General features: G+C 47.3%; 1 protein-coding gene across 1 annotated transcript; it reads right to left on the bottom strand.

The window, feature by feature from the left end:
* Positions 1-4,837: 4,837 nt before the first annotated feature.
* LOC136531685 (predicted GPI-anchored protein 58) lies at positions 4,838-8,086 on the bottom strand. Its single transcript, XM_066524339.1, has 4 exons — positions 7,498-8,086; positions 7,203-7,386; positions 5,744-5,798; positions 4,838-5,359 (listed from the first exon to the last, which is right to left on the bottom strand). Exons 1-4 carry the CDS (start codon positions 7,931-7,933, stop codon positions 5,234-5,236), a joined length of 801 nt encoding a protein of 266 aa, XP_066380436.1. The 5' UTR covers positions 7,934-8,086; the 3' UTR covers positions 4,838-5,233.
* Positions 8,087-26,897: the final 18,811 nt, after the last annotated feature.

Here is a 26,897-nt window from a genome sequence, read left to right as displayed (position 1 = left end):
TATATGAGAGTGCAAATTGCTGGGAGAAACGTGCATCACAGGTTAGTAGATGCCATTTCCTCAAATAAAATTTGACAGACTGACAGAAAGGTTGCTAGAAGAAAAATATAGTGGCAGTACAATCAGAGTTCCTTTTTCAGTGCTTTCGAACTGCATGGGTGTCGTTGGTAAAGTGCTGAGTATTGACTATAAACATTGCCTAAAGTAGAGGAGTTGCATAAAAGAATGAAGTCACATTTGAATGCAGCATATTATGTTATAATATAATCAAAAGGGAACAAAGAAAAACAATACTGGTATCACGCCGTACAATGCATATCAGCAGTGTTTATATGGAGTATAAATTTTTAATTGAAGCTTGTTCATGAATAAGTACAACTCTGCTTTTATCTTGAATTTGTCTTGAATGGGCACCGGCGGATAAGTTTTGAACTTTATATTTGTGTATAGACATTGAGTATATATGAACTCTAATTGTTGTTGGCCATAGTTTGTAAAAGAAAAAGGTAACGCATAGCATTGAACCATTTGGAAACTGCTGCTGAGTAGAGAGCTGCAGATGTTGTGACCTTGCCTAGATTTGACATGCAAACCATTAGTAACAGTTTTTTTTTCCCGAATGATGGTTGAAAAGCCAATAAACTGTCTCCAAACTGGAGTTTACCTACAAAATTTTGACTGTGTTCATCATCCGTCTATACTGTTGAAGTGTTTTTTTCCCCTTTTATATAAAGTTCTTACATGTCTAATTGATCTTCAGCAAAATGACTTGGTGTGGGTCACATCATTTTCTTTTGCTATACGGGAGTGCAATTTTGCTGGGGAAACCTGTATGAAATTGAATATCCCAGGTAAGTAGATGAGATTTCCTCAAACAAAGGTTGGTAGAAGGAAACAAAGTGGCAGTTCAATCATGCAGAGTTCTTTTTTCAGCATTTTGGAAGCCCATGGGGGTGGCTGGTAAGGTTCTGAGTATTTTATTATATGATAATTAAAAACATTACCTAAAGCAGAGGTTCGGCCCAATTATATATACAAAATGGTTCCATAAAAACTTTATGTCACTTTTAAAATGCGGCGTATATTATAGTACATATCATCGAAACGGAACAAAGAAAAAGAAGGCTAGCCCCTTCCTTCTATTTATTTATCATGAATCCATCTTGAATGAGCACTGGATGGAGCGTCCGTTAACATTGACAAGGCTGCTGTATTGCTGATACTGTGTGTATGTGACCTCTAATTGTCATTGACCACAATCCACAAAACAAAGTGGTTGTATTGTAGATGCCAGATGAGTGAGGCCTGAGCATGAATAGTGAGTTTGGTCGTAGCCTCAGGTGTGAACAACTTCGATTCTCCCGAATCTTGCTTTTGTCAACCAAATTGGGCGGAACAGCCACCTTTGGCAATTGAGGCTCCTTTCTTTTCGTAATTAATTAATTAATTAATTAAAATAAAAAGCGTGACTGCGTGAGAGAGTTAGCCTAAAATAAAAGAGTAAAGACAGCACTAACAAGAAACTACTCCATGCATGTTTCGTGCCTGGGAATGCCCCAAACCTCGGAAGCTTCTCAAGTTCTCATGGTTGCCCGTGTCCACACGGAAGGAAAGACTGTAGCTCAATCTCGGAGGGAGAATGGCAGTACCTATCGATGGATGATACAGCTGCACTGCACCCCATGGACCGGCCGGATTAGTGCGCGCCGTGCATGCCTGTGGACTCAGACTGCCGCACTGGAACTGAAACTTGGATAGCTTGAGAGACAGATCGAGTGGGAGAAGTTGGTTGGTGGTGGCAACGGCAATTCGGTAAAGCACAAACCGAGTGGCGAGCCAAGGAAATGGCTGCTCCTTTCGACGACTAATCTTGGGTGCTTGCTAGTGCTGCGCAGCCCAAATTACAGAGGAACTAATTGTCATCATCAAGAAAGAAATTACAGAGCATCTATCTGTCTGACATCAAAGTTGCAGAGAAAAAGAAAAAGGAGCAGCAGCTCTGGGTCTTTCGTCCATCTCCAACGTGACGAAGACTCAACACTAGTCTACACAGGCAGGTTCACTGGCAGTACGGCACCCTCGGTGTATGCTCTAGCTACCCAGCACCATTGCAGGAGCAAGGTCCAGTTCAGTCATGCGCGCCCGACGGCTGCCCGTACACAGGCACAGCGTCCTGTTGTCCAAGCTATCGAAGACACAAGAAGTCAAGGGGCACCACTACTGCATGTCTGGATCCTGATAGACTGATGCCACCACTATCCATCCATCTAGCCAACGACTTAAAGAGCACCAGTCCATATCAGTCGGTCTGTATGCTACACAACCATGTGTTTTATGCAGTTTCAACATATGAATTTTTTTGCATCATAGGATTAAGATCCAACAGCCTTCACCCTTCTTCTACCTCCAGCCTCCAGCCTCCATAGATCACAGATCACACATCACAATTTTTTTTTCTATGGAAAGACAAATCACAGATCCACCGCCGCCGCGCCGCAGCGAGCTCGCCGGTTGCCGGCGCCGGCGCCGGTGGTCACCGGTGAGAAAGAGAGAGGGAGAGAGATATAAAAAATTCATATGCTTTTTTTTTCTAAAACATATGTGTGTTGTATAGCATTTCTGTATCAGTATCGCTTACCAAGTAACTCCACAAATCAAACATAATAAGGCATGTACACTGCAACAAATCAACAGAGCACACTAGTTCAATGGCACACGCGCACCACACTCCACCCAACACACCATCCACACTGACATACTATTCCGTAACACACAAATCGTACGTACTACTGCCCTATATTTGCAATGGCTTTGAATGTCAATGCTCAACACCCAACTCTAGGAACTGACAACACAAGGAAAACCTTTATACACCTCCGTTTATAAATCATTCGAGCTTTCTTAGAAAGTTAAAACATCTCAAGGTTCACCAAAGTTACAGAAAAAATTACAAAAATTTATGACATCAAATAGATAAACTATAAAAATATAATTAAACAAGAATCTAATGATACTTATTTGGTGTCATCAATGTTATTATTTTATTATGTAAATTTGGTCCTCTAAGTCCTTAACATACCCTGTTTGGGTTGGACTTCATCTTCGCCTGCATCGGCCCACCCCATCTGTATTGGGCCCTTCACCAGGCGTTGAGGGGTACCCAAGGTTCACATAACAGACACCCTGTGTACCCCAAAAATATACAATTATCATATCTCGAGGAGTAAAACAATTTCAAACTTGACTGCCTCTACAAGAGAAAAAGTATTAATATTTTTTATATTAAATTAGTATTATTAGATTGATTATAAAATATATTTTTCATAGAAAATCTATATCGAGAGATAAATGTTGATACTTTTTCCTACAAATAAAAAGGTTAAACTAGAGAAAGTTTTACTACTCTGAAACCTAGAATTGCATTCTCTTTTTTTTGTACAGAGAGGTAAGAACTCATGAACAAATTGTGTTTTTTTTTCAGACAGAACATTATTGGCTTCCTTCTTTATTTATATAAATATTTTGAGGATTGAACACTAGCAATCAATTCATATACATATTATTAGAGCACAATATATCATGAAAATTAATGCTGTTGTACTGTATGCTGTGTACTGGTAATATATACTAATACATAAATTTGGCAGGTGCAACTGCAGCTGATGTAAAGAAGAGGCAAATATAATACGTCATATCTCTTTTTTATTTGCTGCCAAATTTGACTCTCTACTCTGTAGCCTGGTACGGAGTAAATGAGATCCATATGGGTTAATAAGGGAGTATCAATTTATATTGTATGGAAGGTTATTAAGAGACATGAAATGAAACCAGATAGATATTTATGTGGTTCTATTTTGTGCCTGCCATGAATTGTTTGTAACGCTTATATATAATTTTATCTATATACTGGGCCCAGGAGGAGAAAATTAAAAGCCCAACACAGATGCAGACGTGTGTCCGTGCGTAAGTTCAGATAGTACAGCTTGTACTTGAAGGGATAAGGCATTAAAAAAACACAGATGCAGATAAAAATACGATTTTTTTAATAATATTTTTTAATGATTAATCGTAAATGCAGCACTTGATTAGAAAGAATTGCAAATCTAGTATCCTATCGGTTGATGGGCCTATCGGCCACGTGGAGGCCGATAAAACTCTGTCGGCTATCCGCTGGTCGGTAGGTAGCCAGCGCGCTTCCTCCTGGCCAAATCACTAAGCTATATAATAAAATATATCATCAAGTTTATTGTTTTCCATTTTGCGTGAAATGAAGTTCTAATCGTTTCGACAAGGAGAGATTCCGGCTGGCCGTGCCATGGATGCACTCAGCGCATCGCCGTCGAGCCGCAGGCCGCAGCCTGAACATCCGCGGCAGCCGGCAGGCGATCCGCCGCCTGTGCACGCGACGCAGTTCGATCCAGTCCAGTCCTGCGCGCAAGCCCGACGACTCCACGTAGACAAGCACAGCGTCCTGTCGTCCAAGATATTCAAGACACAAGGAGTCAAGGAGCACCACTCCTGGATGTCTGGATCCTGCCTGATACCACCACCACCCATCCTTCCAGTTCCAGCCAACGACTTGGAACACCAACTCATATCAGTATCGCTTACCAAGCACTAGCTCCACAAACCAACATATAATAAGACATGTAGCCATGTATGCTGCAAAAAATCAGCAGTGCACACTAGTTCAGTGGCACGCACGGACGCACCAACCATCCACACTGCCAGACTATTCAATAACACACATCGTACTACTGCCCTGCCATACATTTGCAATGGCTTTGTCAACAATCAAACACCAAACTCCAGGATCTAACAACACAAGAAGAAAACTTGATAGAAAAAGAGAACTACACACACAATATAATCCAGAGCTACTTTGTTGATGAAACAGAAAGAGACCGAGCGATTAGTTCTGTCCCAAGTCCCAACCAACCCTTATGTTCCCATACAGTTGGAAGTCTATCTCCACCTCTCAAACCTCGGTATCAGCAGTAATATGCTACAACTACAAGTTTGCACAATACTCTAACGTTAGTAGTTGCCTATACCGAGGCGTTCTCCAGCGATCACCAAGGTGGGTGGTTTGCCCCCGTGTTACAAACAGAGCTAGCTATACATTGCTAACATACCTTAGCCATCGTAAAAGTAATTCTAGTAAACTAGTAAACTACTTATGTACAAGAAAGGCCACGTGTTCTAGGATAGGATGAGCTTCAGCTCTCAGTTTTCACTCCAGCTCAGATTCTGATACCTCTTCCTCTGCCAGTTCAAAGGCATCCACATCTGCAAAGTATGCTTTTTGCTTCTTCACAAATTCTTCTGGTAATTTGGGTGTCTTTGCAAGGGGCCGCTTCTGTTCCCAGAATGGTAAGCAATCAGAAAGTTAAAGTAATGGCCATCATAAGGAGCAGAGCTACTCTTCCAAATGCAGCTTTAACTACAGTATTTAACCTTCGAAACATTCATCTCATCATATTGTTATATGGTGTTTCGCATAAACGTTTCAGAATAGATGCACTTATGCAAAGATGGACACAAGCGAAACATTAACGAGACTTTATTGTGGGTAAAGCTCTATTGGTTAAATACTACCCGATTATAAAGTTTGAAAAAGATCATGAGTTTGTGATGGTAATCTCATTGTGCAGACCCCTAAAGAGAGCAACAGAACAAGCCTTGATAACAGAGAATTTGGTAGGGTCATGAGGAAATGCAATCAGATTGCGGTGCTGCTTACCTTTTGAGCTTCACGGCAAGGAGCTGACGAAGAGATGCGCCGAGTATCCTTTTTCCTGAAGACAAGTGAGTTTAACAGTTCAGTAAATGAAATGCACTCAGACTGTAACTGTTAGATATCAATGAAATAAGATAAACTGTAACTGTTCGATATCAATGAAATAAGATAAACTAAAAGGATCCCTGAAGTCCTGAATTCTGAATATCCTATGCTTGTAAGTTTTGACACTATATGATGTATGGTGTGCTTATTCTAACAGAAATGTGAAAGACCTCACAACACAATCTCTTCTGATCTACTCCCTATATCGCTATATGTCAGTTTACAACAAACGTTTAAGATATTGAGTATTACAGCAATTCCATCATCTGAAAATAACATTAATGGAAAGATTTCATCTCAGTCTGGGACGACCAGGGCCTAAACTCTTGTTACCAGCGCCTTGGAACTGAGCATTGCACTAAATAAATGGTCAATGATATTATGCAACATGCATACACGATACAGCACTATGTCAAGAGTGATGCACGGTGATCCTAAGGCCGTGCCCTTTTCAAGTAACAACCTATTAATTCTCTCAGGTGATCAGGAGAATGAGCATTGCGCAAAATCATATACACTTACAGGTTACGGTATGACTCTGCCCTTTCAAATATGAACTGACTTGATTGCCCCAAACAATTACCAATGTACTCCCTCCGTCCAGCAAAGAATGCAATTATGGGAACCGTGCCCGTCAAACCGACTCAAGTTTGACCAAGGTTATAGTAAATAATATTAGCATTTATATCTCCAAATAAAATTATTATGAAAATATATTCTATAACTAATCTAATGGTATCTATTTTGTCTCATGGGTGTTAGTACTTTTTCATATAATTTTAGTCAAAGTTTAAACTCTTTGACTCCTCGAAATGCGAGAATTGCATTCTTTTGTGGACGGAGGGAGTACGTCTTTGAAATTTAACAGCAGCTATCTGGTTTTCACACTAAGCAAAAACAGGGAGAGGTCTCTGACACCCACAAAATGACCTACCACTACACTAACCATGTCCAAATCACAAACAATTACTACCTCCGTCCCCAAAAGAATGCAACTATGGGTTACGTGCCACATAAAGTGGTTCACGTTTGACCAAGTTTCTGGTTAATGTTGTTCATATTTATAGCTCCAAATTAATTTATTATGAAAATACATTTCGTAATCAATCTAATGGTATTTATTTGGTATCATAAATATTGATATTTTTTATGTACAATTGGTCAAACTTAAGCTACTAAAACGTGACAAATTGCATTCTTTTGGGACGGAGGTAGTACATAGCAGAGCCGGGGTGACGCTAAAATGGGGCTTAATTGAACATATCCCTACCACTACACTAACCATGTCCAAATCGTAAAAAATTAAATAGCGGAGCCGTGGTGACGCTAAAATGGGGCCATATCACGATTATCTCACCTGATGTTCCTTGTAGATTTTCCAAGAGGGGGGCAACTCGCCGCAGCACCGACGGGTTCCTTGCCCTTGTTGATGATGGTGGGGTTGCTCCGTCCCTCAACCTCAGCCTCGGTAGTTCTGCGCCTCGCGTAAACCGTGCAGATGGTCGGCGATTCGAACACGCTCCCTTCCTCCTCGAGGAGGACTGCAAACCAAAAGCAGGATTAGAAATCACAGCACAATGGTGACCGAGGATGCGCCCACCACACCCAGCTGCAGCGGATCGAGCGCAGATGCGAGATGCAGATTCCCTCACCGGCGGCGAAGGACGGCTTGGGCGCGGGCGTGACCGTGGCGGCGGACGACGGCTCGGGCGCGGGCGTGACCGTGGCGGCGGACGACGGCTCGGGCACCGGCTTGGCCGAGGCGGCGGAGGACAGCTTGGGCACGGTCGTGACCGTGGCGGAGGACGACGGTTGGGGCGTGGGCGTGGCCGACGCGGAGTAGGACGGCTTGAGCGCGGGCCTGACCGAGGCGGAGGAGGAGACAGCGGAGGCGGAGGAGGGCGCGGGGAGGGGCCGGCGCGCAGTCCTTCTCGGCTTGATCGGGGTCGGGGTCTCGGGGCGGAGGAGTTGGTTGGTGACGTCGCCGAGCGGCACCGACTTCCGCTGCCACTTTGTGGCGCCGGGCTTAGGGCTCGTCGGCGCCGGTGATGCCGGCGGCGTCGCGGCTGCGCTGGTGGAGTGCCGCATCGTGATCTCGCCCGCGTGCGGGGAATGGGAGTTGGGGGTTTGGGCTGCGCCGCGGTGGATTTGGAGGAGAGGGCGGCGGTGAGGATCGAGGAAGAGCGGAAACGGGAAGTGAAGCGACGGAATGTGTGCGAGAGTGCGAGAAGGGAAGGGGGATCGCACTATGGAAGGCTGGGAGAGAGGAAGATTGGAGAAGAAGGGTGTTGTTGTCCTGTTGGACTGAGGTGGGCTTTTTTGGGCTTATTAGGCCGGTTGTTCCAGTGATTTCGCCGACTTGATTTTTCTTTTCTTTATCAGCCGCAGAGCACAGCCCACGATCTAGACCTGCCAGTGGATTGGGCTTAAATGGACTTAATGTGTGGTTCTAAAAAAATGGAGTTTCCCCTAAAAAAAATGGAGTTAATGTGTTGGATTGTCAAACTATATTTATATGGATTGGATGGATAGGTCAGGACAGTTTTACATACATCCCTCTATAGGAGCATCTCCAGCAGTTTTTAAAACAACTCCTTATTTTAATTGTTTAGTAAAAAGGAAAAAAAATCCTCTTACAGTAATGTAAAAGAGCTTCTTAAAAATGTAAATCGTAAGTTTTAAACAGTCGAGAGGAACGTCATATCCGCTTCTCAACGACGTTTTTATTAGGAGATCGGACTAAATTAGACGCATAGTAATAAATTAAGAAAATAAAGGGTCCAGTTGTACTCTCTCTGTCCCTAGAAAATAGTCATTTTCGTTTCCAAAAAGTCAATAACTTTTAACTTTGAACAAATATATTTAATAAAATATTAATATTTATGGTACATAATTAGTATCATTAGGTAGATTGCACGTATTTTCTACAAACTTAGTCAAAGTTGAGCAAGTTTGACCGGCACGATTCCTATAACGACTCTTTTTTAGGGGTGGAGGGAGTTGGTGAGAAAATAGTAAAAGACAAAACAATATTAAAAGAGGTTTTGGTTGGTTAGAAATAGTTCAGGGTTCCCGACGCAAAATTATTTAGAAAGCTAATATAGGAAATTATTGGAGAGAGAAATAAATGGATGTTGCTACTTATGTTATTAACTCGTTAAATTTATTGGAGAGAGAAATAAATTCAGCTCATGGCGTCAGCACTTATAAAGCTAATATCTGTCTGAGTTGAATCTCAATGAATTTTGATTTTCTTTTTAAGTTTTGTCTCAGTGGTGGATAATTGGTATGACTGTACTTTCAAGGTTCATTCAATTACTGTGTTGTATCAGTTTTGCTGATACAATGTTAGTATTTAGTGTTAAATGCACCGGTCGGTAGTTGATAGTAGGCAGTCCTTTTTTTATGAAACTGGAGAGGTCTCAGGGCCCCTACAGGCATCTATAAACTCTATAAAGCTAAACCCCACTAGCTATTTCTCTAAACATGCAATCTGTCCACCTAATCAGTCCACTATCGGATGTATTTATGACCAACTAGCATTTGCAATTATGGGGCCTGTTTGGCTGGCATTAAAGCCAGCTGCAGTTGTTTTGTTATGAGAGAAAAATACTGTAGACTCTAGCTGATAAGCCGGCTGATAAGTTCAAGCGAACAGGCCCATGATCTACATGTCAGCAAGACACATCATCCACTAACATGTATTTAGTTGTCCACATCAGCGTGTCACGTCATCCACTAACATTAACTTATAATTGTTGATAAAGCTAAACCCCACTAGCTATAATCAGTCCACTATCGGATGCATTTGTGACCAACTAGCATTTGCAATTATGATCTACATATCAGCAAGACACATCATCCACTAACATGCATTTAGTTGTCCACATCAGCATGCCACGTCATCCACTAACATTAACTTAGAATTATTGATCCCTTTGTATAAGTAATTTTATTCTAAATCATCAGTGATTTCCGCGGCAATGCGCGGGGTATTCACCTAGTTTATTAGAAACAAAAGACAGTACAGAACAAAACAGAACAGAGAAGAGCTTAGGAAACAAAAAAAGAAAGAAAGGAAGAAAATAAAACTAAAAAGGAAGATTACAACAGATTCTGGATCCATAGATCAGAAGTGTGTGCAAGTCTGGACCTTGCCCTTAGGGAAAGGATTCTCAATTCTTTTTGGAACAGAGCTTTGACTGCATCAATGCTCGGCTGCTTATTCTTGAAAATGAAGTCATTCCTCGCATTACAAATTGTCCAACACATGAGGATTGCTACCATTAAAAAAATTAGGGTGAGACTGAACTCTAATTTGGTCAACCGCTGAAACTATGTCTTGGTCATCTTGAATGGTGATGCCAATTAAGGCCCAGCAATCCTTGGCGAACTGATAACCCAAGAATAAGTGTTTCACCGTTTCTTCTGATTGTAACTGACAAAGCACACAATTGTAAGATTCAAGATGCATATTTTTCCTTCTCAGTATATTCCTTGTGCTCAAACGATCCTTTAACAGCAGCTAGAAAAACACCTTGTGTTTAGGTTGACAAAAGCAATCCCAAAGCCATTTGTAAACTGCGGGAATTTGCCTGTGACCAATCAAGTAGTTATAAGCTTTTTTGACAGAAAAGGAGCCCCATTGTGAGGACCAGATATCTTCCAGGTCAGTCAACGGGAAGTGATCCCTGAAAGATTGCAACACATGTAATTGTTGGTAAGCCACAGAGGACAGAGGCAAAAAGAACAGTTCTGGAAGATGCTGCTGGGACAGGAACTTAGCCACACTGATTTCCTTGTTTCTGGCAAAGGAGAATAGTTCTGGATATTGGAGTTCTAAAGGCTGCTGAATCCAATTATCTGACCAAAAGAGACATGTCTTACCATTTTGAACTTGAGTTATACCGAAGGATTTGAATTCATGGAGAAGCTTGAGGATGTCTCTCCACCAAAAAGAACCTTTCCTAGTATGATTTGGAAGCTTGCCATTTGAGTATTGCTTTTCCCAGACTAAAGAAACCCAAGGGATGTCTTTTTTTGTTAAAGAATTTATCCAAGTTTTTCAGGAGCAGTGCCTCATTGTGTTTTTTCAGATCAATCACTCCTAGACCCCCTTCTTCTTTAGGTATGCATACCATCTCCCAGGCTGCTTTTGGTGCTTTTTTGGAATTGATGTTTGCACCTCTCCAAAGACAGTGTTTTCTGAACTTGTCAATTTGTTTGAGAACTCCTTTAGGCAGGGCAAGTGCACTCAAATGAAAGGCAGGAAGTGCTGTAAGAACAGCATTAGTGATTTCCAATCTGCTAGCTTGTGAGAGAAACATGGAAGTAGCAGCAAGCCTTCTTTCACATTTAGAGATCAGAGGCAGTCCTATATTCGTATAAGTGTTTTAGTGTTCAATACTTCAAATAACCCAGACTTTTTGATTATTTAGTATCAATTTCTTATTCAACTTACACAGACAGTGGTGCTATTCTCACATCAACCAGCAGGTTACCATAACATCTATGCATGCTGGAAACCAAATAAACTCTCTCTTGTTTGACTGATGTGAGCAACCAAACAACTTTGTAACTTAACCAGGCCACATGCCTATAGGTAACCAAACATATGAATTTGCATATGCATCATCTGGCTCACTAATATGATATGAGGCAGGCCAAGGACATATGAGCAACCAACCAGGCCCAAAGAGATCTAGATCATCCAATACGACCATTAGAGGTATATACGTGTTCTGAACTAGAAAGCAAGTTTGTTTTTACTTCAAAAACCACTCGAACTTTCAGTAAACCAAGGTAGAAGAAAGATTATTTTGCCCAGCGCTTGTGAGAAGATACTGAAGACGAAGGCTCGAAGATGAAGGCCTCCGCGCTGAGAAAGCCTTGAAGACGAAAACATCCACGCCGAGAAGGCTAGGAGATGAAGACCCCACGCCGAGAAGGCCTCGAAGACAAAGACCCCCACATCGAAAAGACTCGGAGAGGAAGACCTCCGCGATGGGAAGGCCTTGAAGATGAAGACCTCCGCACCGAGAAGGCTCGAAGATAGAGACCTTCGTGCCAAGAAGACCCCAGAGCCGAAGACCTATGCATCGAGAAGGTGTTGGAGGAGAAGACCTTGAAGATGAAGGCCTGCGTGCCAGGCAAAGCCAACGAACCATGTCATAGAAGTGGAGAAAGAAGTCGAACCCCAAAGGTGAAGATATCTAGAAGAACAAGGCATTTAGAGGTAGACGCCTTCGCAATTAGAACATGTATAGGTTAGAGTCGTGCACGTGCTTTTTTCTCCATGCCCTTTTTTCCCACAGGGTTTTTGGGATGGAGTTTTTAGTGTGGCATGCACGTGTGAGTTGCGAAGGGCAGTCCTCGCAACCAAGGTTCAAGTTGTATTGTGCATCTTCTTGCATGAACATCTACTAGGTCATGTAGTATCGGCCATAATCTAGTAGCTGAGGAGCTACTGTTGGGGGAGCCCATATTCACATGGGCCAATTCCCCCTCGAAGAGGCCCAATAGGAGTTAGTGTAGTGACTTGTCAATTCCACCCCACCGAGGAGTCGCTTGTAAATTGTTGTTGCCTATATATAACACCAAGAGCATGAGGAAAGGGGGCTCTCTCCTCTCCCACTCATTTTCGCGAACCCTAGACGCCGCCTCACTCTCCCCTCTTGCGAGTTGGAGACTTGGTCGTAAGGCCTTCTCCGCGGAGCCTCCGTCATGGAGCCTTCTCCGTAGAGCCCTCACACGGAACAAATATCGAGCCCTTCGTTCAGGACCTTCGTCCGGGACCTTCGTTTAGGACCTTCGTCCGGGATCTATGTTTAGGACCTTCATCCGGGCCTTCGTCGGGAGACCTCCTCGTGCCGGCCTTCATTGGGACCTTCTCCTGTCGGCCTTCGTTAGGAGACCTTCTCCTGCCAGCCTTTGTCGGGAGACCTTCTCCCGCTGGCCTTCGTCGGGATACCTTCTCCTACCAGCCTTCATCGGGACCTTCTCCTGCCGGCCTTCACCGAGGAGCCTTCTTCTCTCAATCCTGTTGGGATGCTTGTCCCAAAAAAGAACAAGAATGCTAATGTATCCTCTATTAAATTTAATTCTTGTTATTTGCTTACGAAGGGTGTTAATGGTGTGAAAGCTAAGCTCATTGGTGCACCAATTGTGGGCTTAAAGAAGAAAGTCATTTGGGTACCAAAGGGCCTAGTCACTAACCTTGGAGGACCCAAAAAGGTTTGGGTACCTAAAAAGAATTGATCTTCTCTTGTAGGTCAATTATAAAGCCGGAGGAAGGCATTGGGTGCTTGATAGTGGGTGCACTCAACATATGACCGGAGATGCAGGAATGTTCAATTCCATCAATACAAGTGGAAATTATGAGTTTGATAGTATTACATTTGGTGATAATGGCAAAGGCAAGGTTAAAGGGCTTGATAAGATTGCTATATCCAATGATATGAGCATATCAAATGTGTTGCTAGTAGAGTCACTCAACTTCAATCTATTGTCGGTAGCACAACTTTGTGATCTTGGTTTCAAATGCATATTTGGAGTTGATGATGTAGAGATCATAAGTGTAGATGGCTCTAACTTGGTATTCAAAGATTTAGATATGAGAATCTATACTTGGTTGATTTCAATGCTAGTGAAACACAACTCTCAACATGTTTGTTCAGAAAATCTAGCATGGGTTGGTTATGGCATAGAAGGTTTGGTCATGTTAGAATCAAACAATTGAATAGGCTTGTTAAGCATGATCTAGTCAAGGGCTTGAAAGATGTGGTATTTGAAAAGGATAGATTGTGTAGCTCTTGTCAAGCCAGAAAATAAGTTGGAAATACGCATCCTAACAAGAGCATGATGAGCACTAGAAAGACATTTGAATTGTTGCACATGGATTTATTCAGGCCAACAACATACACTAGTATTGGTGGAAATAAATATGGCTTTGTGGTCTTCTTTCTTGTTAACAAAAGTGAAGTATATAACACATTCAAATCATTTGTCAAGAGAAGCCAAAATGAGTTTGAGACTAGAATCAACAAAGTGAGAAGTGACAATGGAAGTGAATTCAAGAACACAAGAATTGATGAGCTTTGTGATGAGTATGGAATCAAACATCAATTATTGGCCAAGTACACTCCACAATCAAATGACCTTGTTGAAAGGAAGAATAGAACATTGATTGACATGGCAAGGTCTATTCTTAGTGAGTACAATATGAGTGATTCATTTTGGGCTAAAGCTATCAACAAAACTTGCTATTGTAGCAACCATCTCTATTGTCATAGGCTATTGGAGAAGACACCATATGAGCTACTGAATGAAAGAAAGCCCAACATTATATACTTTAGAGTGTTTGGTTGCAAATGCTACATTCTCAAGAAAGGCACAAGATTGAGCAAAATTGAGAAGAAGTGTGATGAAGGGTTCTTACTTGGTTACTCCACTACAAGCAAAGCTTATAGAGTTTGGAACAATTCAAGCAAGATAGTGGAAGATGTGCATGATGTGGAATTTGATGAAACCAAAGGCTCTTAAGATGAAGATGAGAATCTAGATGATGTGAGAGGCACTCAATTGTTCAATGCAATGAAGAACATGGATATTGGTGATATTCGGTCTAGAGAAGTGATTGATGTTATCAAGTGCTCCCTACTCCTAATGTGCAAGTCAATACAAATCAAGCTAGTACAAGTGGTTCGCATGATCAATCTAAAATCCAACAAGTGCAAGATCAACAAGTGGCTAGTTCATCTGAATCTAATCAAGCAAGTAATCAAATACAAGTTCTCCAACCAACTAGTGTTGCAAGAGATCATCCATTAGACCAAATTATTGGTGATATTAGTAGAGGTGTGCAAACAAGATCAAGGTTGGCATCCTTCTATGAGCACTACTTATTTGTGTCATCATTTGAACCAACCAAGATAGAAGATGCTTTGATGGATGTTGATTGGATAAATGCTATGCATGAAGAGCTAAACAACTTCACAAGGAACCAAGTTTGGGAATTGATAGAAAGGCCAAGGAATTACAATGTGATTGGTACCAAGTGGGTGTTTAGAAACAAGCAAGATCAAGATGGCATAGTGATAAGAAACAAAGCAAGATTGGTAGCACAAGGGTACACTCAAGTTGAAGGTATTGACTTTGGTGAAACATTTGTCTGGTTGCAAGATTGGAAGCAATTATAATCTTATTAGCTTATGCTTGTGCCCACAACATCAAGCTTTATCAAATACATATGAAGAGTGCATTTCTAAATGGATATATCAATGAGTTAGTTTATGTTGAGCAACCACCCGGTTTTGAAGATGACAAGAAGCTCAACCATGTGTATAAGCTAAAGAAGGCACTATATGGTTTGAAGCAAGCACCTAGAGCATAGTATGAGAGGTTGAGGGACTTCTTACTCTCAAAAGTCGGTCCCTTTGTTGGAGGAAGCACATCCCCTTTTATAGATGAAGGGGATGGCTTTTACAAGTGAGAGGGCAAGGGTGCGTATGCTACCTAGCCTTGTTGTTCACGTCTCCCAAGCCTTGTTGTCCATTTCGGTGGGTACAAAAGGATGATAAGCGCCTACAATACTGTCGATGCCACTGTAGAATGTCAGGATGGCTACAGAGTACTGCCCCGCGTAGGGTATGGACTCTGGTACAGTGGTTTTGACTTATGAGCCTTGCCCAGCCTTGCTCCGTACACCTTCTGGTTCCTATGAGTCCCCGTTAGAGGGACGCGGGGTCAGGGTCCGAAGTGGCACTGTGGGCAAGGCCTTCTGATCGTAGAGGACGTCTGGAGGCCAAAGTGAGTGCTCCGATCTGGGACCATAACATGGTGACAGCACATCCGTCATTTGTGGAGGACGCGAGTCCTTTTTTGGACCGTAGTGGTTGTCGTATGTGTACGTCGGGTTCTGTGCCCGAGGGCTGAAGGCGGCGCCTACAACTCTGTAGGGCGAAGAGCACGCGCCCATAACACTATTCAGGCTTTGCTACGCCTAGAAGGGTCTAAAGCACCCATCCCATCATTTCCTGGCAGTACTTTTCCTGCCGGGGCGCAGGGTATGGTCCTTGAAGCTGCGGTTGACCCAAACGTCTCGTCCTACCTTGTACCTATCATCATGAAGGAATGGGGAGAGGTTGTCAGGCAAGATGAAACTAGTCCTTGGACGTCGAGTGAGGCGAGGTTCATCCTCGGACGTCGGGCGAGGCAGAGTCCAGTCCTTATCCCTCGAGCGAGACCGAGCCCATCCCTCAGGGGTCGGGCGAGGCAGAGTCAATCCCTAAGCTCTCAGGCGAGGTGGAGCTGGCCTAAAGGCATCGGGCGAGGCGAAGACTAGCCCTTAGCCCTCGGGCAAGGTGGAGCTGGCCCAAAGGCATCGGGCGAGGCAGAACCAAACTCCTATCATCCGGGCAAGAAACGTAGCGGTGCCCTTGTCCGTCCAGAAGTTTTTAACGTTCGATGGTTACTAGTTCCACCTCCTGGGGTACCCTGGTGTTGGGTCCCCAACACCCTAAGTCCAACTGGTTGCAACACTAGCTTTGCCTCATAGTCCTCCACCCTATGCGCACCCCTAGTTGCACTGCTACTGCATGCCCAGCGCCATTGACGCAGTCACACCACTGCGTTCATCACCGCGTTTGCCGTGCGCGCATGGCCGGACTCACTCGGTCCGTCCCCGGTCAAGCCGTCACGTCTGGTAGGTTCTGGGTGAGTTGCTGATACCCGTCCTCTAGTCCTTTAGTCTCGGTTGTGCCTGAGTTCACGGGAACATGGCCGCCGCTACTGCAGGTGGCCCGCCGCTGTGGAGGGAGCTCAGGACCACATCTCTATTCACCGCTTCACCACCCATCGCCTCACGTTCGCATCAAGGTGAGCATCGGCTCGCTATTGGGGGTGGGGAGGGGCTAGGTTGGCCGGGTGACCGCCCTGTGCCAGCGTCGCCGCGCCGGTGCAGGCGCATTTGCCTGAGGACGTGGCCATGGTAAAGACAGTTTGTCCCGAGGGTTTATCTGTAAAATAGCTGACTGAAGGAATAGTGTCATGGGTCTCAGGGTGATTCGCTGGTAGGTCAAGGATGTCTTTGCAAAATAGCCGAGGCATGCGGGCGTTCCCGTCGTGGGCCGCTGTCGCGCGGTTGGGCCATGCCCACGTGGGCCGCACTGCGAGTTAGTGGGCCGCGGGTTGAATTTAGTTTTCTTTTTCCAGGGAATTAGTAGATGCTTTCCTAATTTGAACTATGAGCTGATCTTTGAAAAATGATAGTAAATGTTGTAGGTATCCAAAAATAGTGAAACAAAATTTGTTAGGTTCACAAAAATATTATCTATCTGTTGGTGTAGTTAGTTTATAGTTAGCTATGATAATGATAGATTCATTAATTTATTTAGGAAAGATTAGTATTATTTAGCTAAATATTTGTAGAAATTTATGTGGCAAATTGGTGACAGCTTTTACCATGAAATTTTTACAGTAGCTTCATTAGATTATTATGTTCTCACTATAATTTTTGTAGCCCTAGAGTAGGTTGATAAATAAGGGTAGCTAGTATTTCTTGTTTTATCATATATAGAGTAAATCGATATTAAGAATAGGGATGCCTTTAGTTGCTAAGTTAATACATGAAATGTTTCATACTTGTTTAGTGGAAATGATAGGCAACTTAGCATCTTAGTCGGTAGAGCTAGCTTAGTAGCTCGATAGTTGTATTTTATGTTAAGAGTTGTTGTCGTATTATTAAGTGTTGCATCATCATTTCATGCATGTAGATAACGAGTTGGTAGAGTTCGTGCCTGTGGATAACCAGGAGTACGAGGAGATCATTGAGGAGTACGAGGAGGAGATTCTCGTATAGGAGGGAGCCCTAGAGCCTTCAGTTGCTGACTTTGTTAATACCCAAGGCAAGCCCCGGTGCATAACCCTTATTTTGAATGATCATTGAATATATATATGATGTGCATTTATGTTACATACATTTTATGGAAACTACATGTATAGATATCCCTACCTATGAGTCCTACTAGTATAGGTCAAGTAGCTACTATGCTGAGGATTTTGGTAGCGTGGGTAACCTACCGTTACTCACAAATAGGTGATTATTAAGATCACTCATGATAAAATGGTGGAAAGGAAAAATGGAGACCGGACAGGGATATGGTTTGAGTATTGGTGGGTGTAAGAGGTTGTGTCCTGCGGCCAATAGGTCATAGCTTGGTTACACTTTTTTTGCTGTCTGTGTCGATTAAGGACTGGCCGTTGCATTAGGTTCTAGGCAAGTCACAGACTTATTATCCTAAGCACATCTTGGGTATGGGCGCAGGGAAGACTTATTGCTCTCTTGTCATCGGTTCTGGCTCTTTTTGGACCGACTGATAGGAGGCGGGGATGGTGGAGGTCTAAGCACCGCACTGAGTCCAGGACTTAGGAGCGGGGGCTTGGAGTCCAAGTTTGGACGGGGACCTAGACCCCGTGATAGGAGAGTAATGGGTTGGCCATGAAGCGGGTGCCACTTCCCTGGGACCATAACATGGTGATAGCACATCCGTCATTTGTGGAGGACGCGAGTCCTTTTCTGGACCGTAGTGGTTGTTGTATGTCTACGTCGGGTTCTATGCCCGAGGGCTGAAGGCGGCGCCTACAACTCTGTAGGGCGAAGAGCATGCGCCCATAACACTATTCAGGCTCTGCTATGCCTGGAAGGGTCTAAAGCACCCATCCCATCGTTCCCTGGTAGTACTTTTCCTGCCGGGACGTAGGGTATGGTCCTTGAAGCCACGGTTGACCTGAACGTCTCATCCTACCTTGTACCTATCATCATGAAGGAACGGGGAGAGGTTGTTAGGCAAGACAAAACCAGTCCTTGGACGTCGAGTGAGGCGAGGTTCATCCTCGGACATCGGGCAAGGCGGAGTCCAGTCCTTATCCCTCGAGCGAGACTGAGCCCATCCCTCGGAGGTTGGGTGAGGCGGAGTCAATCCCTAAGCTCTCGGGTGAGGCAGAGCTGGCCTAAAGGCGTCAGGCGAGGCAGAGACTAGCCCTTAGCCCTCGGGCGAGGTGGAGTTGGCCCAAAGGCATCGGGCGAGGTGGAACCAAACTTCTGTCATTCGAGCAAGAAACGTAATGGCGCCCTTGTCTGTCTAGAAGTTTTTAACGTTTGATGGTTACTAGTTCCACCTCCTGGGGTGCCCTGGTGTTAGGTCCCCGACAATAGCCCCCGAGCCTCCGGGCAATTCAGACAGAATCATCCAAGGGGTGTTTTCAATTTCATCAGAGTTAATTTGCCAGAGGGTGCGCGCGAGCGCACTCGATGGGTGTAGCCCCTGGGTGACTCGGACAGAATCATCCGGGGGTAGTATCAGACCCTTCGTGGGTAAGGCTGAAGAACTTGGTTTTTTATCGATGGGATTTTTTAAAGGAATCGTGGTATTCCATTCGTGGGAATTTTACTTAGTTCCGGCCTAGCTGGGTTCTGACTGCGGATCAAGGCCCTGGTGACGCTTGCGTCTTTGAGTTCTAGTTTCTCGTGGGCCCATCCTTCGTTGGGACGGCCATTGAGTTGGTTTGGGCCGACCCCCGGTCGTTATGGGCCCAGACGGATTAGAGAAGAGATTTTCCTGGACCACATCCCCTCTGTGGGAAAAGAGTCCGGTCGCTTCGGGAAGGTGAACCGTCCAGCGCGATTTTGGTGGGAGAGGATAGGGATCACGGGTGCGTGTCTTGCGACATGACGTGATGGTGCACGTGGTAGGCCCGGAGATCGAGGTGGACGGTTGCCCTTCTCGCATCCGTCGCCCCTATAAAACCACGGGGTTCGCCCCAGGGTTCCGTATTTCGCCCCCTTGCCTTCACGTCTAGAACCTCCGCTGCCAATCGCCCTAGCCTCCTACGCCCGTGCTGCCACCACCATCAAACTCGCTGCTGCCTTCTTCTCCGTGCTGCTCCCGTTGTTGCAATGGACCCGGGGTACAAATCCAACATCTCCCTTCGGCGCCTGGAGGGCCTCGTCCGCGAAGGCCTCCTTTGCCCATTGACCACCGCCGAGGAGTGGCGACTGCCCGGTGAGGAGGAGGAGCCATAGCCGCCTGAAGGGTACATCGTGTCTTTTGCTCACTTCCATGAGCGGGGATTTGCCATGCCCGTCCATCCATTTTTCCGGGGATTGCTGGACTATTATCAGGTGGAACTGCAGCACCTTACCCCCAATGGGATCCAGCACATTGCGGCATTCATTGCCCTATGTGAGGGGTTCTTGGGGATCGGTCCCCACTTTGACCTATGGCGGTATATCTTTTCCGTTAATCTGGTGAAGAGGCGGGTCGGGCATCAAGAGCTACATGCACCGGTGGGGTGCGCCAGCATCCACCTCCACAACAACCGAGGGAGGATGTACCTGCTAATGTGTTTGTCCACCTCCAACAAGGGGTGGCATTCGCAATGGTTTTATATCAAGAACGACGATGCTGCCCCCTTGCTAGCTTTCACCGGGCGCTACATCTTGGAGGCCCCAGGGTCGTGGGGGTGGGGCGTCCTGGGCAAGGGGAAGAAGTAGCTCAACAGCGTTCTCACCGCCATCCAAACTCTGAAGCAGAGGGGCGTGAAGGGGTCGGGGATCATCGGCGCCTACCATGCGAGGAGGGTGGCGCCGCTAATGGTGCGCGCACTTCCCCTATATCAGATGGTGCCCGAAGCGTCGTTTGAAGGGACGGTGCTCGTCGATGAGGCGCTCCCTTTCTCTAAAGTGGCGCAGCGAATCAAGGAGGCGATGGAGCCCACGAAGGACTCTGCTGGCGCTGTCCTTGACTTCGTGTATCCGGTGCCGGGGCATCCTCTGATGCGACCGGAACTGGGGTTTGTTGACTTCGTAAGTTTTCTTGCCTCTTGCTCCTTTCTTCTCTTGTAATTTCTGATCCCCTGATGTTAACCTTGGGATGGTGGGACCAGCCGGGGGACTGCACTTCAAGGACAGCCTGGCTCCATTGTCGAAGGACCCAACCCAGGCGGCAGTGAACCGCGCCGCGGCTGGTTGGGACAAGAAGATGCGGGAGCTTGTAAAGAAGAAGGCGATACGAAAGCAGCAAGCTCGAGATCGAGGAGAGGAGACAAGCAGTGAAGACGATGATGATGACGAGGAGTCGGATGAGGAAGCAGTCGGCATGGATTGGGGTGACCTGGTGAACGAGGACTCGTTGCCCACGCAGGGACCCTTCCCGTTCCACGCGGAGGGAAGCGAGTCTGCGGGAGCAGTGGAGCCGGGCCCGCCCCTGGGTCTAGTGGGAGCTGGTGGATCCGCTACTACCCTTGGGGTGCCGACGGAGGATCGGTGGATGGGAGGGGTTGGATCTGAGACCGTCCCCACGGTGCTGGTGGAGGGGGGTGGCTCCGGCGCTACGCCCTGAGAGGTGATGGAGGGGAGCAGCTCTGGTGCTGTGCCCCATGAGACGGTGGAGGGGAGCAGCTCTGATGCCATGCCCTGAGAGGTGGTGGAGGGGAGCGGCTCTGGTGCTGCACCCCATGAGATAGTGGAGGGGAGCGGCTCTGACACCATGCCCCGAGAGGTGATGGAGGGGAGCAGCTCTGGTGCTACGCCCCATGAGACGGTGGAGGGGAGCGGCTCTGGCGCCGTGCCTCATGAGACAAGGGAGACGAGCCCCCTACCTTGGAGTAGGGGGCAGGCTCGAAACGGTCCTGCCCGCATGAGTTGGAGCAGGGGTCCGGGGGTTCGTCCCTGAAACGTACCCGTCACCCGAAAGCGTCAGAGTATGTCATCGACTCCCCTCGTTGTTCCCTTTATTTCTCTGTTCTGATCTTACGCTTTTTCCTCTTTTGTAGATTCTTGCGACGGGGCCACCCTCTAGGGCCGGTGCCCAAGAAGAGCCTTGCCCTTCAGATGGGATGACTAGTGCTGCCCGACATCGCCCCTGTTTCGGGCAGGAGCGTCGCGGCCTCATTGGCCGGTCCGGCGGCGCCCGCGCCCTCGGTGGTTGCTGAATAAGCGACCGCGACTGCATCAGGCCAGGAGCAGTCGCACGCAGCCGTAGTTGTGTCCGAGGGGGTGGTGCAGTCCGTGCCTCCGGTAGCCACAGAGATAGCACCCGACGCGGATTGGGTGGAGTTGGATGCGGCCATAGTGGCGTCCGAGGGAGCGGCACAGTCCACACCACTGGAGGTCCAGATGGGGGAGGCCGCGACCACGTCAGGCCCAGCGGGGTCGGATGCGGCCGTGGTGGCCTCCAAGGTGGGCCAGATGGGGGAGGATACGACTAGTGGGTCTCCAGGCGTCTTGGCGGTGGTGGGAAGGACTCGCCAGCCATTGCCCCTACCCTTGTTGTCGGGGGGCAGCCGTTCCCCCGCGTGGAGCGAGACGACGCTCCATTGGATGGATGCTCGAGATCTGTCGTCGGCTCTGTTCTCGCTTGATGATGTTGCTGAGAGTGTGGAGCGGGAGAACCTTGACATCAGGTTCTCGGCTGTGATCAATGCCTTGAACCAGGCCAATGGAGCCCTGCATGAAATCATCGTTCCTTCTAGCCGGGTATTCGCCTTGTTCTCCTCCTTTTCGTATCCTTGTGTTTTCATGTTTTTGATACCGGTCTTCTTTTCAGAATCTTGCTACCCATAGCCGGAACAAATCCCGGTTTCTCTGCGAGCGAAAGGCGGAGTGGGACCACCTCACCGAGGAGGCCTGCCTGTGAGGAGATGTGAGCGCATAGCTTGCTATCGTCCAGCGGCGGGAGGCTGAGGCGTGTCGTGACATGGAGGAGTTCCATGCGATGTTTGAGGATTTGTTGGCGAGGACAAAGCTGGATGAGGAGGAGATCTCCAGGCTCCGAAAGGAGTGAGACAAGCTACTGCAGAGGAATGCCGCAGCTAGTGAGCGGGCTAGTGAGCTCCTAGCGGAGCTAGAGACAGAGCGAGATCTTAAGCTTAAGGCTGAGGAGAGGTCCGCGGCGTTGTAGCAGAGGGCGGACCGGGCCATCCGGGAGCGCGATGAGGCGTGTGGGGTGGCCGACTCCCTCCGGGCGGATCTTGGGGATGCGGTGAGCCGGAGGTTGGATGTTGAGAATGTTGTTACCAGGTTGGAGAAGGAGCTTGCCAAGGTGCGAGAGATCCTCTGGGTCGAAAGCGACGAGCACGACCTTCTGCAAACTGCCGTCGGTGTGGTTATCGACGCCCTGGAGGTGGCGTAGCCAGAAGGATCTAGCTTGCTTGCAGCTCATGCCGTGGGAATCACGGCGTGGGTAGGCCAACTTGAGGAGGATGCCTTCCATGCTAGGATCACCCAAGCCTTCGCTGTCGCCCATTCCCATTACGATCAAGAGATCAACTTGAAGGTAACGAGTCATGGTTTTGCGCCTATTTATGATGACGATGAGCTGGACAAGATGGAAAAGGCAGTGGCTCCCCTCGCGCGGAACCTGGCGGACTAGCTGAAACAAGAGGTTCTCCCTTCACGGAAGTAGTTAGCTTGATAAACACTTATTTGTAATATGTGAACAAGTGTCAGTATTTTTGTGTCCTGGAAACAGTTTTGTAATTTTCGTTTCGTTTGTTTAATCTTACCTTCTTCTCTTTTTTGTGATGAAAAGATTTCGACAATCGATCCTTCCATTTGTTAAGACCGTAGGGCCCAAAGTTTTGTGGAGGAAATTTTAAGTGTGCTGGTGAGCAAAATTACCATAGCTGTCGGGGCATGGGCTCACACGGGTGACCTAGGTTCGATCCCCGGCAACGACGCCATCTTGCCAGTCTGTTCCCTCGAATCTTGCCGCCAGTCTTGATGTGAGGAGGAGATCTAATGTAATGTTTTTTTGAAAAAAGAAAGGAGGTACGAGTGAGATCCGACCCCTTGCGGTTGCTGGGGTCGGATGTTACTGGAGACCGAAGCGAGGGAGGTGAACTTATGTTTATGTTTACTCGTACCTCTTACCTAGGACTTTGATGATCGCTGCGTTCTCCAATCGCGGAGGAGGTAGTCGAGGTAAAGCGTTCTCCAGTCGTTGGGAGGGTCGGACTCTACTACTGGGTCCTCTTCAAGCTCCATGACCTCAGGGTCAGGCGGAGCAGTCGGTGGGTCGGCCCCCAGGGTCGGATCAGATGGGCCATCATCGGCCTGTTCCAACCCCGCGTAGCACACCAAGGGCTGATGTTGATCGCTGGCGAAGACAACTGCCAGAACTGGCTCTCGGCCAGACGCTGCTTTCGTGAGTGCGTCGGCTACTTCATTGAGGCACCTTGGGATGTGATTGAGCTCAAGGCCGTTGAATCTATCCTCCAGTCATTGGACTTCTTGGCAATACGCCGCCATCTTGGTGTTGTGGCAGCTTGACTCCTTCATGACCTAGTCAACAACTAGCTGTGAGTCGCCCCTGACATCGAGGCGTCGGATGCCTAGCTCGATGGTGATTCATAGGCCATTGATGAGTGCTTCGTATTCTGCGATATTATTTGATGAGGGGAAATAGAGCCGAACCATGTACCTCATGTGGACCCCTAGGGGTGATACGAAGACTAGTCCTGCGTCGGCGCCCTTTTTCATCAGCGATCCGTTGAAGTACGTCGTCTAGTACTCTTGATCGACGACTGTTGGTGGCATCTGAACTTCGGTCCACTCCATGATGAAGTCGGCCAGCACCTAGGATTTGATCGCCGTTCGGGAGGCATAAGTAATGCCCTGATCCATCAGCTCGAGCGCCCACTTTGCGGTTCTTCCTATAGCGTCCTGGCTATGGATGACCTCGCCGAGGGGGAACAACGTCATGACTGTCATAGGGTGTGACTCGAAGTAGTGGCGTAGCTTCCTTTTGGTGATGAGGATGGTGTAGAGGAGTTTCTAGATTTGGGAGTAGCAGGTTTTGGAGTCGGATAATACCTCGCTGATGAAATATATAGGGCGCTGCACCTTGAAGGCGTGTCCCTCTTCTTCCCGCTCTACTACCAAGGCGATGCTAACCACTTGCGTGGTGGCCGCTATGTACAGGAGGAGGGATTCTCCGTTGCTTGGAGGGACCAGGACCGGGGGTTTAGTTAGAAATTGCTTAACCATGTCAAGTGCCTCCTGGGCCTCGGCTGTCCACTCAAAGTGGTCAGACTTCTTCAGGAGTCGATAAAGGTGGAGTCCTCATTCGCAGAGGCGCAAAATGAATCGGCTAAGGGAGGCAAGGCACCCTGTGATCCACTGAACCCCCTTTATGTTTTGGATTGGGCCCATCCTTGTGATGGCTGAGATCTTCTTCGGGTTGGCTTCGATGCCATGCTCGGAGACAATGAAGCTGAGCAGCATACCCCTCGGGACCCCGAAAACACATTTTTTGGGATTGAGTTTGATGTCGTTTGCCCAGAGTTTCACAAAGGTTTGTTCAAGGTCGGCGATAAGGTGGTCATCCCGTTTGGACTTAACTATGATGTCGTCGATGTAGGCCTCAACGGTCCGCCTGATGAGGTCCCCAAAGTAGTTGAGCATACAACGCTGGTAAGTTGCCCCTACGTTCTTCAGACCGAATGGCATTGAAATGTAGCAGAACGATTCGAAGGGGGTGATAAAAGACGTCGCGAGCTGGTCGGACTCTTTCATCGCAATCTGGTGGTAGCCAGAGTATGCATCAAGGAAGTAGAGGGTTTCGCACCCTGAGGTGTAATCGACTATTTGGTCTATTCGTGGCAAAGGAAACAGATCCTTTGGACACGCCTTATTGAGGCCCGTGTAATCGACATACATCCTTCATTTCCCACTCTTTTTCGCACAAGAACGGGATTTGCTAACCACTCTGGGTGGTGTACTTCCCTAATGAACCCAGTAGCCAATAGTTTTGCTATCTCTTCACCGATGGCCCTGCATTTTTCCTCATCGAAGCGGTGCAGGCGTTGCTTCACTGGCTTGGAGCCTAGGAGGATTTTCAAGGTATGCTCGGCGACCTCCCTCGGGATGCCTAGCATATCCGAGGGTTTCCACGCAAAGATGTCTTTGTTATCGCGGAGGAAGTCGACGAGCGTGCTTTCCTATTCGGAGGAGAGCGCGGTCCTGATGCGGACTTTTTTGCCCTCGGAGCTGCTAGGGTCCATGAGGACCTCCTTGGACCCTTCTGCCGATTTGAACGATCTGGACGACCTCTTTGCGTCGGGTGCTTCTTCAACGACCTCCTCCCTGAGGGTGGCAAGCTCTTCGGAGGCGACGACTGCTGAGGCATGTCCGCAGCATTCGACTTCGCACTCGTAAGCGCGATGGAAGGAGGTGCTGACAGTGATGACCCCGCAGGGGCCCGGCATCTTCAGCTTGAGGTACGTGTAGTTGGGAACGGCCATGAACTTCGCATAGCATGGACGTCCGAGGATGGCATGGAAGGTTCTGGGAAACCCTACCACATCGAAAGTAAGGGTCTCAGTCCTGTAATTGGACTGATCCCTGAAAGTGATGGGCAGATCGATCTGCCCTAGCGGTACAACCTATTTGCCAGGTATGACGCCATGGAAAGGCGCTCGGATGGGGCAGAGGTTTGTTCGGTCGACACCCCTCTCGTCGAGTGTCTTAGCGTACATGATGTTGAGGCCGCTGCCTCCGTCCATCAGTACTTTTGTGAGTCGCTTTGGATCGATGATCGGATCGACAACCAGTGGGTACCTTCCCGGGTATGGGACGGTATCCGGATGGTCGGTCCGGTCGAAGGTTATGGTGGATTCTAATCACCGAAGAAAGGCAGGTGTGGCTGGTCCGGCCATATAGACCTCGCGGCACGTGACCTTCTGGCGGTGTTTGGAGTCATAGGCCGCAGATCCTCTGAAGATCATGAGGGCACTGTTCAGCGTCGGGAAGGCATCGTCCTTCTCCTCGGCGTCATCAGTGGGGGTAGGTTCCTTCCCCTGCTCCCCCTTGTTGAGGCCTCCGGACAAGTATTTGCGCATGAGACCACAATCCTTGTACAGATGTTTGGCCGAGAAGACATGGTTCGGGCATGACCCCTCGAGCATTTTCTCAAAGTGGTTTAGAGCGCCCTCCATGAGCTTCCTGCCACCCTTGTGGTTGGCTATGGCTACGAGCGAGTTGTCACGCCGTTGC

The sequence above is a fragment of the Miscanthus floridulus genome, unplaced genomic scaffold (assembly GCF_019320115.1).
Source record: "Miscanthus floridulus cultivar M001 unplaced genomic scaffold, ASM1932011v1 fs_416_1_2, whole genome shotgun sequence".
In the NCBI taxonomy this organism is placed as follows: Eukaryota; Viridiplantae; Streptophyta; class Magnoliopsida; order Poales; family Poaceae; genus Miscanthus; species Miscanthus floridulus.
The sequence above is the reverse complement of the archived record's forward strand: the minus strand, read 5'-3'. Positions and strand labels throughout refer to the sequence as shown.